We start from the raw sequence: 15,104 nt of genomic DNA, 5'->3' as shown, positions 1-15,104 counted from the left end.
TCAGAACCAGAACAATCACCCTTGAAGTAGCAAGTCTTGCACTGCCCCAAAGAGAAGTGCAGGTTGGAAGGGAAGAACTTTTCCGGAGGATAAGACCAAACTCGATCTTGTAGCCTGACAGAATAACTTAGTGGACCCACTTTGTGTAACAAGCGAAGACATCCCCACACCCCAGAAACGGGGGTGGGCGCCCCTGCATGCAGAGGCAGCCTTGTGGGCAGACTGGAAGAGCCCGCTCATGACTTGCCAGACTAGGTCCTCTTGGAACCTCTGGTGGAGGCCCGGTCCTTTGTTCCCTTGTCTTGAGACCCTGAGACGAAAAGACTTCTTAAGAGCCGAGGACAATGGCCCATGTCTACGAGGGGCATCATGTCTTGGATGATGGACTATATCATCCAAGAAAGCTCCAAACAGGTGATGCCCTATGGGGGGGGGGGCGCTAGAGAAAGCCTTCTTAGTCTGGTCCGCAGACCAGCAGTTCAGCCAGATAATATGCTGAAGGACCACGGCTGATACAGACAGCCTAGAAATCAAAAAGGCATCACAAAAACTATAGCCCCTAGACCAGGGATCCTCAAACTATGGCCCTCCAGCTGTTGCGGAACTACACATCCCATGAGGCATTGTAAAACTCTGACATTCACAGACATGACTAGGCATGATGGGAATTGTAGTTCCTGAACAACTGGAGGGCCATAGTTTTAAGACCCCTGCCCTAGACCAACTGATCCGCCAGCTCCGCAAAGACCAGGTAATTTGTTTCCCCTCCAGGTTCCGGCATAAAAATTTAGCCCACTCAGAGCGTGCGAAACCCAAGGCAATAGTAGATACCAGCCTAAGTGCCAAACCAGCCACAGTGAACATATGGCAGGCCAAAGCTCCCGCCCTCCCATCAGCCGGATCTTTAAAGGTCGGGGACTCCTCAACTGGAATTAAGGTCGCTTTATTTAACCATTAAACCGACAAGTCCACTACAGGTGGGACCATCCATCCTCATAAGGACACCGCAAGCAAAAAGCGCTTAGAAACCACTGCATTTTGGACAACCCCAACAATGTTGTCAAAGTGAGCGGAAAAGGGAACACTCTCGCCGTTTCGGAGGGCCAGTGAGTGCCAAAAAGGGAACGCCCTCGTCACTTTGGAGGGCCCGTGAGTGCCAAAAAGGGACCGGCGCCTCCGACGCAGCATCAGCCGCAACCTCCAATTTCAAAGTGTCACGCACTGAACAAACAGTGCACCCACCAGCGCCTTTTCACGCACGGCTAGAGGAGCAGAGAAATCATCCTCGCTATCTGAGCACTCAATGCGTGGACACAGACCCAGTAGAGTCGCTATATACAAAGCTCACCCTGAAAACAATCAGGGGAAGTCGCCACTGCGATCCCGCAAAAAGGACGCCGACCAAAGGCCCACAAATGGACGACCTACTAGACCCCGCAAAAATCAAGGGGGTCGCTCTCCGAGCCCTGCAAAAAGGGCATAATAGGAAATAGCCTCCTTAAAAAGAAGCCACCCGCCGGGATGCGGATGCGCAGGCAAGGTACCCTGATGGTCCCGCAGCGCTAAAAGGGGCAAGTGCCCCACACAATGGCAGCAAGGCTATCATTCACATATGAAACGCCCCCCACAGTGAATTTTATTTGCATTTCTTATTCTTGTTGAGCGCAATACACTATTTTATATTTGTACTTCTCCTATGGATCACAGTAGTGCAATTCGTTTTGCACTCCTGTGACTCGTTTTCAGCAGAGAGCGCACTGAAGTCCGCTCTCTGCTGACGTCACAGAAGTCGGTCAACCCGGCTTAGCCTCTCACATGGCTCAGCCTCTCTCACAGCTCAGTGCTTCAACGAGCAAGGATGGAGCAGAGCAGAGAACTGCTGACTGAGTCAGCAGCTCTCTGCTCGGGGAGCTGTCAGAACCAAGTAATCGACAGCATTCAAACGCTCGGCTCTCAGTGTAGAGGTGCCGGGGAACAGATGCAGCATTGGACCAATGCTGCATCCACCTAGGTAAGTATTAAACTAAAAAAAAATAAAATAAAAGCCCAAACCTATACTTCTCCTACACTCTTCTGTACTGTAATCTCACGAGATTACAAGCAGCCTACCTACTTTTACACTGATCTCAGCCGTTTTCAGAGGAAAAACTTCTCTGTTCTCCCTCTGAGAACTGAAATTCTCAGCTTATAAACAGGCTGCAGAGAAGATAATTGTCCTCTAAGACTGCTGAGAAGTGAACTGAAAGAAAACTTCAGTTTAATAAACGTACACCATTATGTAAACGTAATTTGTCACACTGGTCATTTTAGAAGTGTATATACCACATAACTACCCAAAACTAATCAAAATAAACTTTTGTAACATAATTACCTGAGTACATAAGCTTCCTGCTTGTCAGTTTTTGTCACACTTATGATCAGACAATGAACATTCTCCAAAAGTTTGTCCCACTCAAACCTGAAAACAGAAGACAAAATATATTACATAGGGGACACCAGTATTGAAATCACAACATATATTTAAATGCACATTCAGTAACTGCAACATACACCATGGGAAACTGAATCAAGACCATGCCCGCTAGGTGTCCACATACTGAAGTTACAGAGTAAATCCACTCTTCTCCATCCACTTTCTCCCATTGACCTTCCCTCTCACACAGTTGAATATTTCACAACACAACAAAATAACTAAAAAGTCTGAAGATTGAAGTCACTTTCTCCCAGCGCACATCGAATAATAAATGAATATATATGAAATTATATATAAATAAAAAAACTGAATTTTTGTAAAATCTTACCTGTAAAATTCCTTTCTCTGAGTCCTCCGACAGTCGCCGCCATCTTCATATTCGTCACAATGGGGTATTAGACTTTTCTCCGTAGGAGTAGCTAGGCAACAGAATATGTCAATATTAAAGCTTTTAACATATCCCCACCCCAGGGGGTGGTCCCCTCAGTCTATACCCTCCTGCTTCCTGCTTCAGTTTCAGTGGAATAGCAGTAGAGTACCTAAACCCCAAAAGAGGGGCGGGGGCGGCGACTGTCGGAGGACTCAGAGAAAGGAATTTTACAGGTAAGATTTTACAAAAATTCCGTTTTCTCTTACGTCCTCCGACAGTCGCCGCCATCTTCATATTCGTCACAATGGGGACGTCCCAAAGCAGTGCAAACATGAGGGGTGGGAAACGCAGCCGCGCCTAAAGGCAACGCAGTCTCCACATCAAAGAAAGTAACCTTACCAAAGGAAGGAAACCAGCTGGGCAACACGAGAAAAAATTTGCTCAACGGGAGCAATAACCCAGGAAAAAAAACAAATAACCCAGGGATACAAAGAAATCCCAAACAGCCCAAAGGACCAAAACCAGGGACCCTAAGGGACCACCGCACTAAGAACCTTGCGGCCAAAGGAAGCATCTGCCGATGCTTGAACATCCACTCTGTGGAACAGAGTGAAGGTGTGCAAGGTCGACCAAGTCGCCGCCCTACACACCTGGGCCACAGAAGTCCCATGACGACAGGCCCAAGACGTACTCAGACATCTGGTAGAGTGCGCCCTCACAGGCATAGGGGAAACTTTTCCCCGCAAAGCATAGGCCTGTTCAACGGCCTGTCTGAACCAATTGGCAACGGCAGAAGCAGACGCCGCTACGCCCTTCCGAGGACCCCCGGAAGGACAAACAAAGAATCCGACTTGTGAAAAGATTCAGACGATTTTAGGTAAACCCTAATCGCCATGAACAGCATCCAAGGAGTGCAACACCACCTCCTCCGAATGTTTAGACTTCGCGCAAGGCGAAGGCAAGACAATGTCCTCATTGAGGTGAAATTCCGAAACCCTCTTCGGAAAAAAAGAAGGGCTAGGTCGCAAGACCACCTTAACCAAGTGAGTGACCAGATACGGACAATGGCAGGACAAGCTGCCAGCTCCGACACTCTGCGAGCCGAATTGATCGCCACCAAAAAAGGTGACCTTCTAGGACAACATAGACAACGAGAACTACCCGATCCGTTCAAAAAGGACCATGTTGTAACACGGACAGAACAAGATTCCAGTCCCAAGGAGGCAGAGGCACCCTCCTAGGAGGGACCAGATGCCCCCGAACAAAAGTGCCAATCAAGGAGATAGATGCCATAGGACGTTGAAAAAAGAATGGCCATCGCAGACACCTGACCCTTGATCGTAGCCAGCGCCAAACGCTGTCAACACCCTTTCGAAGGAAGGACAACACCCCAGACACCGACCACGGGCGAGGTGAAGACCCCCTGAACTCACACCAGGCAAAATAGGCCTCCGAAATACGGTAAAAGACCTACCCCGAGGAAAAATTCCTTGCGTCGATCAAAGTGTGAATGACCTCAGGGGAGAGACCCCTATCCCTCAGGACCTCGGTTTCAACAGCCAGGCCGGCAAAGCCAGCGACTGCAAGGCAGGTTGAAATATCAGCCCTTGAGACCGGAGATCTTCCCGAAGAGGCAGACGCCACAGGGCGTCGACCGTCAAATGCACGAGGTCTGCGTACCAGGACCGGCGAGGCCAATCCGGTGTCACAAGAATCACCGTGTTTTGGTTCCGAGACCAACCTGTGAAGGAACCTGGGCAGCAATTGAAACGGTGAAAACGCATACATCAGTCGGTACTGATGCCACGGAGCTACCAACGCGTCTGACGCGTCTGCCCGAGGATCGCGTGGCCTTGCCACGAACCTGTTCACCTTGCTGTTCAGACGAGACGCAAACAGGTCCACCTCCGGAAGACCCCACGTCGCGCACAACATCTGGAGAACACCCGGACGGAGGGGCCATTCCCCCTGGTCCAGGGACTGGCAGCATCAGATAATCCGCCCGCCAGTTCTCCACCCCCGGAATGTGAACCGCCGATATCGCCGGGACATGCGTCTCGGCCCGAGACAGAATGTCGGCCACTTCCCGAGCCACCCGGGCCCTCTTGGTGCCCCCTTGGCGAATGACGTAAGCCACCGTGGCAATGTCCGTCTGCACCCGAACCGGACAGCCCTGCAGCCTGTCCGGCCAACGTTGAAGGCAGAGATTCATCGCACGCAATTCCAGAATGCTGACCGAAAGGGGGGATTCCGCCTCCGACCAATTTCCCTGGGCGGACAGAACGCCCAAACCACCACCCCAGCCCGACAGGCTGGCATTCGTGACGACCACCGTCCATGAGAGAGGACGAAAAGACTTGCCCCCTGACACCGTCGGGGACTGGAGCCACCACAGAAGATCCCTTCTGGTGCGATGGCCCAACGAAATCCGGATCCAGAGATTGCGGTCGCCCGTCCCACCTGGACAGGATCTCCACTTGGAGACCCCGCGTGTGAAACTGGGCGAAGGGAATCGCCTCGAAAGCCGAGACCATCAATCCCAGACATCTCATGCGCGTCCGGAGTGACGAGCACGGAACGTCCCTGAGGGACCTGACTTCTCCTGAAGAATCCTGAGTTTGTCGTCCGGTAGGAAGACCTTCGCCTGGACCGAGTCCAGAATCATTCCCAGGTAGGGAAGACGAATCGATGGACACAGCGTCGACTATGGAAAATCAATCGCCCAATCAAACTCCTGAGAGTCAGCATCGTGAAGGACAGGTCCTCCTCCAGACCCTGGCTGGTCGCAGACCGAACCAGAATAACTTCCAGATACCCCAGGACAGAGATGCCCTGGGCTCTCAACAAAGCCAGAAACCGGTGCAAGCACCTTGGCGAAAAAACCCGTGGAGCCGAAGCGAGACCAAAAGGTAACGCCACGAATTGGCAATGATCCTCCGCAATGGCAAATCGAAGTCACCTCTGGTGATCCTCGAAAAACGGGATGTGAAGGCACGCATCCTTCAAGTCGATGGAAGCCATGAATTCCCCCGAAACCAGGGCAGCCACCACCGACCGCAGGGATTCCATGCGGAACTTGCGAACCCGCACAAGCGGTTCAGAGCCTGTAAGTCCAGAATTGGACGTACCCTGCCCTCCTCCTTGGGCACAGTGAACAGATTGGAAGAGAACCCCCGAAATCTGTCCCGATGAGGCACCGGAACCACCTGAGGGAAAAAATCTGCTCTCCGGCCGGGAGAGAAAACTCGATCTTGTAACCAGAATGAACGATTTCCTGAACCCACCTGTCCCGAACACGGGCCAACCAGGGTTGAAGAAAAACCAGAACTGGGTGAGGGCGCCCCTTCAGGCCGCATTGTTATGGGCAGCGGATCCGGACTGGCCGGACTTATGCTTACCTGACCAAGGCTTCTTTTGGGAGCCTTGGCCTATGAATGGTTTGCCCCTATAGGGCGACCGAAAGGACCCCTGAGAGGGCCGAAAAAAAGCATGCTTCATACCATGAGCAGCCTTAGCCTGGTGGGATTGGGGCAGGAGCGTGCTCTCACCACCCGTGACCCCCTTTATCAGTGCATCTAAGGATTTGCCAAAAAGGCGAGAGCCATCATAGGGCAGATTGGCTAAGGTCTTGCGCGAAGATTGGTCCACAGACCAACACTTCAACCAAACCAGGCGGCGAGACAATACCGCCACACTGTGTACACGTGCAGCCAACGGTACCATATCCAGGTCCGCATCACACAAATACATGACACCCTGATGGATTTGATCCACCAAATCCAATGTCGCCGGTGAGGCTGAATCAGCCACCAGGACGCGCCTGAGTACCTGCGTCTAATTCGCAACAGCCTGGGCTGCCATAAGCGAAGCAAATAGAGCCTTTAGCATAGAACCCGTAATAGAGTAAGAATGACGGGCAAGAGACTCCAGCCTCCTGCCCGTAGCATCCCGGAACACCAGGGTATCCTCTGCAGGAATCGCAGTGGACCTATACAAAACCGCCACCGCGTGATCCACCTGAGGTGGCACACACCACCGCTCATCAGAAGCGGGCGTGACAGGACAACGCAGCTTGAACCTACTTGGTACAGCAAAAGGCTTGCGTATATTGCACCATTGTTTCTTAACAGTGCGCTGAAAATCATCAGTGCAGGGAAAGACCTGCGATGTCTTGCGTCTTTCTGCGTCCCATAAGCTGCCAGGGCAGCAGGAGGACATGGTTCAACCCGTAAACGCAGTGTTTGCTTGATAGAAGCAACCAATTCATCCATGAGTGCAAGCTCTTCAGGCAAGCCAGGGGGAGAATTATCCACCCCTTCTACCTCAGACTCCACCCCGGACCCCACAAGACCCAGGGAGGAACGGGACCCCGATAAGGAGACCCCAGCTATAGCAGCCCCATCACCAGCACCCTCTGATCAGAGGAGATTGAAAACTCTGGTTCGTTGTGTGGATTGAGCAGCCACAAGCATTAGCACCCGAGCAGCAAGATTAGACACAACCGCAGCCAAATCCCCCCTTGGGGGGGGAAAACAGCCCTTGTCCACCCACCAAGTGGTAGGAAATCCGCTTCCCTGAGAATCCATTGCCCCAATAAGCCGGAAAGTAAAGGGTTAACTGCCCCTTAAGCGCGGCGAGCGCTGCCCACCGCACACACACACTGGCACAATTTTTACCCCCACCGGGAGAAAAAGGCTCAACACAGGCAAGGATAAAGGGATATGGAGGTAAAAACCTGTAGAGACCATCGCTGCTGCTGCCGCCTCGATCGGTGCACCCAGGGAGAGGAAGCGATGCAACACAGGGCGCTCCATGAAAGCCTATGGAAGGCTACAAGAAAATGGCCGCCCGCAGTGATACCATGCGGCCGGAGCGAGCACTGCCAAAATGGCGCCGTTTGGCGCCGAAACCGCCGCTCCTCCACCTCAGCGAGGTGGACTAAACACAGCATAGCATGTAAAAACATGGCGGACCGCCGCAGCGGTCGCTGAAAGTGCCCCAAACATGATAATAATCAGGCCCCACAGCACACAGCCGTTCACACATACACAAACTGACACAGACAGTGCAGCACAGCCCCCCCTCCTTGCAGCCCACAGCATGCAGCCAGAGAGACAGGGATTTCAATAGTGTGAAACACAGGCAGGGTAACACAGTCCCAGACTGACACCCCCCCAACAGACAGGTCCCCACATAGATACACTTACCTCCTAATGGCGTGGGGAGGCCGCACAGGCGAACAAGCCGCTGCGCATGAGGCAGGGAGAGTCGCATCCAGGACGCAAAAAATCGGGGTTAAGAAACCGCACAGCATCCAGTGAGGTAGCCACCTCACCAATCATCCCTGCACCGAACAGGGATGGGTCGTTCACTGTGCCAGGAGCGTTATCTGGCTGAACGCTCGATGGCAGGCTGGGAAGCCACTGACCCACAACCTGCGACCAGGGGGATCAGCCCGAGACCCAGCCCGCACGAATCCTCTTCATCAGAAGAACTAACTAATGCTGACAAAAAGAACAGCTAAGTAAAGAGAGAAAAAACTCAAACAAAAATCAAAAAAGAAGATAAAGGCTGAGACAAAATGCCCCAGCATAGAGAGATCCAGCTACTCCTGACAAGCTAGACATTGAAACTGAAGCAGGAGGGTATAGACTGAGTGGACCACCTCCTGGGGTGGGGATATGTTAAAAGCTTTAATATTGACATATTCTGTTGCCTAGCTACTCCTACGGAGCAAAGTCTAATACCCCATTGTGACGAATATGAAGATGGCGGCGACTGTCGGAGGACGTAAGAGAAAAGTTGTTTGCACTCAGCAGCCGCTATAAGCAATATCCATTTGAACCTTAAATTCATGCCTTTAATCCTCATAGAAAGTCAAAAGCCCACTGCTAATGCTTTATATAAATATTTATGACTAAAAAAAAAAAAAAAAAAAAGGCATGGCAAACTACAGGACCCTTTAGCCTAATATTTTGTAGCACAACCTTTAAGCTGGTCCATGCATGGATCGAAATTTGGCCAGTTCAGCAGAGACCAGATTAACTTCAATCCATGTATAGTAAGCTGGTTGTACAAAAGTTTACTGATTGACTTCCGTACAACCAGCTTGTTGGAAACTTTCCGCACGATCAACGCTCCCGGCTATAGCCGGCAGTGCTGAGCAGTGTATTTTGACAGCATGGAATTCTCCCTAGTTAGAATACAATCGCTCAGCAGGAGTAATGCAATAATCCTCGATGAGGATGGGGAAATTGATTCATTCAACCCGCCAAAAAAAAAAAAAAAGACTAATGTATGGGCTGCATTAAGCAGGCCATACATTATGCAATTTTCTTTCCTTCAACCACAAGTTGGGGAATAGAACACTTTTTCTTCATCAACAGTTTGTATTGATAGGGGAATCCCACAGCGCTATCGCGTTCTGCCAACAGGGAGCCTTCTCCAAGGGCAGAATACAATGATCACTGCTGGCGGCTATAGCTGTCAAAAGCATTTGGGCGATAAAAACCTGACAGGCTGGTTGTATTGAAGTCGATAGGAAAGGGCCAAATTTCGATCCATCTATAGCTGGCTTTAGATACAGTCAGTGCAAACAATTGGTTAGCATTTGGCCCATTGTTCTTAAAACATTCCAGCTGTCTGAAGGGTGCATTTTTCAGACTGACTGTTTCAGCTTTGATAGAATTCAGATAAGGGTGCATTGAAAGCTACTTCAGATTAGTTTGAGTCTTTGTTCTTAGCCATTCTTGGTTACTTTGATCTGTGTTGTGTCATTCTGTTGGAGGACTACTCCAACTGCACTGGGCAGCAAGTTTCACTCCAGAATTACTTCATAGTCTTTAAAATTTAATTGTGCCCTACACAGACTCAAGGCACCCAAGCCATGCACAGCAAAGCAAGGCAAAACAAGCCAGCCTCCTCAAGTTTCAGAGTGGGTATGTGTTCATTTCTTTGACAGATTACTTTTTTTGTCTGAACATAAAGAAGACAGAACAAGACTAAACACAAGCTTTGTGTCGACTATCCAAAAGGACATTCTCCAAAAAGTATGTATTTTTGAAAACTTCAGTCTGATTTTTTAGGTTTCTTTCAACAATGGAGTCTTGGTATTCTTCCTTTAAGCCCACTGTCACTTAAGCAATGTGTCAATGAGACACTAATGCACCTTGACATTCAGCTTGTATCTAAAGTTCTCCTGGTTGTCCATTGTCCATTCCCACCATCTTTGTTTAGACTGGGGTCAATTGGTCTCTCGTGGCCATATCCATGGAGGCTGGCTACAATATTCCCTGATATAAAGAAATATTAAACATTCCACAAGTCTGTATCCCCCAACTCCCAGCACACATCACTGTGGACAATGATACAACTTTGCATCCCTCTCTGCCCCCTTTGCTCTGCAAATCTCTGCTTTGGTCACTAGATCGAGCTTTTCAAATATGGGATTTCAAGCATTTATACTTGCGCCTGCCGAACATGGCCCATTGAAGCGCATGGGTTGCAGAGTGGTGGTGCAGGCTCTTATGGGTTAAAACAGGCAGTGAATACAAGACATATCGCCACATTGGATAGCTCCTCGGTGGGCAAACCCTACAAGCCCCAATAGGAACAACACCCTAGGGATCCTTGGATTCTGGAATTCACATAATTCCCTTCTTTCAAGAGAGAAGCCAAGTCTCATGCCAATAATAATATTTGGCTGTAGAGCCTGCCAGGGTAGTTTATTTGTATAAAAATGAGTACTTTACATCTCAGCAAACTACAAAATATTCTCATATTTACAGCATGATTATGTGAATATACTGCTTTTTTCTACATCTGGATGTCTTGAAGCATCTTCCTGTGATCAGCTCATCTACCTGGCATAGAAATCCATAAACATTGGTTTTAAGTAATTTGGGGCCAGTGAATATCAGATAATACTATTTATTGAAAACCAAAAAGATCAGTGCCTGAGACAGCCCTTTTGACAAGGTAAATGGAAGACCCAGTGGCTGCATACAATGGAGAATTCGGTTTTATCACATCCAGCACACTCAGTACAAGACCCACTGCTTTTATAGATGGTGAGATACTAGTCAGTCTCTCTAATCAAACTAATGTCAAGGTTTTCGGGATAAGAGCACAAGCAGCCTCATTTCTTTCACCTATTTAATCCGAGAAACTACCATGGTTGACTATAAAGGCAAGAATGGCAATGAACCATTTTGCAGGGTATGTTATTCAAAATAAAAAAAGAACCATTGGGCAGATCTGGAATCGATACATGAATGAAATGCACAATATCGAATAGTTTTTTTTAACAAAAGGTAGAGCTCATCAGGTGCACTTGGATCTTCTCTGTTTTAACATGAATGGAAGACTACAAGTATATAATTTTATACAAGGGATCCATTGGGATAGCAGCTTGAATGTACTCGGATGTGGTGGCTGCATTTATTGCTTTACAGGTCTTTCCTCAATAATTGTACAGTATCTATTAAAGTGCTTATAAACCCTTACATATACTCAGTGACTGGCTCTCGAGCCCCGCTGCCTGCGTTTATAGACACAGACCGCTGCTGGCGTCAACAGCTCCTCCACCTTTAGAAACAAAAGATGTCTGGCTGGCCGCACTCCAATGCAATTCAAGTTTATTGAAGTAGATAAAATTCATACAGCATGCAGGAGGTACAGGAACAAAAACAGCTGACGTGTTTCGCACTTGTCAGTGCTTAGTCCTAGCTCTAGTGTGCATGACCAAACTAAAAAAATATATAGATGTAAAAGACCAAATGGTATACATAATTATCTTGAGCTAGATCAGGTGCACTCCAAACGAACAGAAATTCGGGATGCCAAAGCCATCAATGGTGATCAAAGTTAACCATTAAAGTAGGTTCATTGACACATCTCAAATAATTTTGCTATTTGCAAGCCCTATCTCGTATTAATACACAAACATATTATAAAATCATTACAATGTATACGTCCAAAACATTTCATAGTCAAAAAAAAAAAAAAAAAAAAAAAAAAAAGATTCTTACAGACAGAAACAATATTTATACACTTGTGTTCACGAAAAAATGTTTTCAAAATATAAAATGTGTGTCTACTTGAGACATTCTTCAGCACAATACTATATTGATGGAATACATATTGATAATGCTGCATTAAATTAATATATACCAATGCTACAGAAAAGGGAAAAAAAAGAAAAAGAAGAAACCCCCCTCACACCTGACATTACTATCCTAGTATTGTCATTAAACCATAAAGGTAAGAGAATAAACCTACAAATATACGTTGGAGGGACCATTCCAAATCCAAAATTGGAGACAAATATACTATAGTGCTGAAGTACTCCTAGAACACACAAAACTGTCATAGCAAAGGAAAAACCCGTACTGTATAGGTAACTCCCTATGGACAGAATCCTACTTAAGCTAAAAAAAAAAAAAAACCTTAACTCACTGAAGTTCATAAAGCAGCACTCTAGATGCAAAAAGCCCCCCAGTTTCACCAAAATAGCATAGAAGAAAAATTAATAAATTAATAAAATAAAAAGAGGGGAGAAAGATATGCATGTGAACCGGCGGAAAATGAATGCACAGGCCATAGTGAGATGGAACAAACTAAAAGAGGTTTACTGATTAACCAAATTATCCATTCACATTAATGGGAAATATCCCATTAAAAATTCAGGCCCGCTGACCTTCTGATATTTAAACTGCCTTGGAGAGAGGTGAACAGATAGATATGTATACCTATTCATAACTATGGGAGACATCCCACTTAAAATGGCCTTCTGGTATTTAACCTAAATAACCAAAACACCTCTCTTACAAAGTAGCCTAAATCTGTACTGCAGCCGCTTGCTTTGTGTGTAGCTCCGGATCGGTTCCGGTATCGGCATCAGCGATTTCACAATGCCAGATATCGGCATCGGGTCCAAAAAAGTCAGATCAGTGCATCCCTAATTATACAACACAGGGAGATATCTAAGAACAGTGCCTTTAATTTTATCAAACTGGTCACTAAGAAGTGGAAAAGACAGGAACATGAACTCGTTCATCCTTTGACCTGTTGTGATTACAGCCCTCAGCTTTACCGTTTTTATCCCTTAATAAATTCTCCCATGGGGGTGTTGACTGCAATCTTAATAGCTCTATTTAAAGTGGACTCAGGATAGCCTCTTTCCCTAAATCTAAGGGTCATATCCGTCACTTCCTTATTCAACTCAATGTCCTTGCTACACATACGCCTAAGCCTCAAGAATTGACCCACAAGTATACCTTGTATAGTATTTGCTAGGTGGACTGGAGTCTGCTCTCAAAAGGGTGTTACCCTGAACAAACTGAAAGTTACTTTGTTGCCCTCACCTGTTAACGTCACATCTATGTATACATATTGTTTGTTGAATCTGTTGGTTTATTTTTTTATACATTATGAAATATTTCGGACATATACATTGTAATGATTTTATAAAAGTAATACGTTTGTGTATGAATACGAGATAGGGCTTGCAAAGAAGCAAAATGATTTGAGATAGGTCAATGAACCTACTTCAAGGGTTAACTTTGATCACTACTGATTGATTTGGCAGCCCAATTTTCTGTTTGTTTGGAGTGCACCTGATCTAGCTCAAGATAATATGTATACCATTTGGTCTTTTACATCTATATAGCTTGAGTTTGGTCATGCACACTATAGCTATGACTAAGTACTGACAAGTGCGAAATGCATCAGCTGTTTTTGTTCCTGTACCTCTGCATGCTGTATGAATTTTATCCACTTCAATAAATATGAATTGCACTGGAGTGCGGTCGTCCAGACATCTTTTGTTTCTACATGTTTTGCATACAGAGCCAGCACCCTCTCTCTGTACTAGAAGTCACAAGATCGACTTCTGTTGAACAGGGACAGCCACACCGATCGAGATGTGTCCTGTTTCTGCTAAAGCAGTCGAATTTCAATCAGTCTATGGCCAGGTTTATCCGGCGTTTCAGAATGCTATTCTGCCTACCCTAACTAAAGAATAACAGTAACAGGCATTTTTTTTTAAAAGCAACTGTGTTCTTGGCAGTCAGTAAAAACTATTTTAGTGTCAGGTGAAACCCCCCCCCCCCCCCAAAAGAAAAAAACAGGCAAAGCTGTCCCCCGCTAAGGAAAAGAGTAGGGGCAATTAACACCTCTTCAGTGTAGTGCATTAGCGTGTTTGAGTGCATGTGACCATTTTAAGTAAAGAATAAAAGAATAAAGGTAGATTTGAAATTGATGGCAACAACATTTTACATCTAATTAGGTTAGCCACCGTTTACATGTGTGCGGGAGTAACGTATGCGTTCGCATTTGCGCGTAAGCACGGTTAGACTGTGGTTTTAATTTTTTTTTTCATTTCATACAAACTTTTTTTTTACATTTTTTTGTACAACTTTATTGCCTTTATAAGGGATGAACAACACCTCTTGTGATAGCATGAGCCGTTTAGGGTCTATTAGACCCAAATCTCTCATCGGGCCTCCCATGCAGCCAAGATTGGTCCGACCTGGCCGCTGGTGGTCAGGTAAACAAAGGGGCGGAACCGGAAGTGACGAATACTTGTCGCTCCCGGCTTCCAGAGTTACAGAGAGAGAGAGGGGAACAACGTCAGTTCCTCTCAGTCCCATGCAGCCATCACTGCCGGCCGCATCGCTCCTGGCCTCCGCGATGGGGGCCTAGGAGAGGTGGTGGGACCCCCTTCTGCCACCCGCAGAAGTGATCGAGTGGATTATTAGCCACTCGGATCACTTCTGCAGAATCGCTGGCTGAAAAGAATGGTACTGGGATGATACCTGTAGGTACAGGCATCATCCCGGTATAACCACTGAAACCCAAGGACATACGGGTACGTTGTTGTGTGGGTAGTGGTCAGTTTGCAACAGATCAGTTACATGATTGGATATAAAAAACGGGTGTCTTAGGCCAGCCATACACAGAGCGACTTTCTTTCCTGCAACCACAGGTTCAAAGAAGTTTGCTTGATTCCCTCAACAGACCGTGATGCGAGAATCCTTCCTGCAGGGCCAATGTCTACTGCCGACACAAAAATCTGACCGAAACACTCAGGGATACTCCAAAAATCACTGTCTGAACATAGTTCACTATGCTATCCAAAAATGCAAGGTAAAAAGATCATGCAAAGAAGCCATATTGAAACATGATCCGGAAATGCCATCTTCTTCTCTGGGCCAAAGCTCATATAAAATGGTCGGTTGCATAATAGGAAAACATTTCTAG

General features: G+C 47.0%; 1 protein-coding gene across 1 annotated transcript in view; it reads right to left on the bottom strand.

The window, feature by feature from the left end:
• AMD1 (adenosylmethionine decarboxylase 1) overlaps nt 1–15,104 on the bottom strand; it is a 37,112-nt gene that overhangs the window by 8,862 nt on the left and 13,146 nt on the right. Inside the window, exon 2 of the mRNA XM_082251460.1 lies at nt 2,372–2,458. Within this exon, the coding sequence (XP_082107586.1) occupies nt 2,372–2,458 (87 nt within the window). The remainder of the gene's footprint in view (nt 1–2,371; nt 2,459–15,104) is intronic.

Source organism: Pelophylax lessonae (assembly GCF_965119305.1).
Source record: "Pelophylax lessonae genome assembly, chromosome: 3".
In the NCBI taxonomy this organism is placed as follows: Eukaryota; Metazoa; Chordata; class Amphibia; order Anura; family Ranidae; genus Pelophylax; species Pelophylax lessonae.
This window is presented reverse-complemented; position numbering and strand designations above follow the sequence as displayed.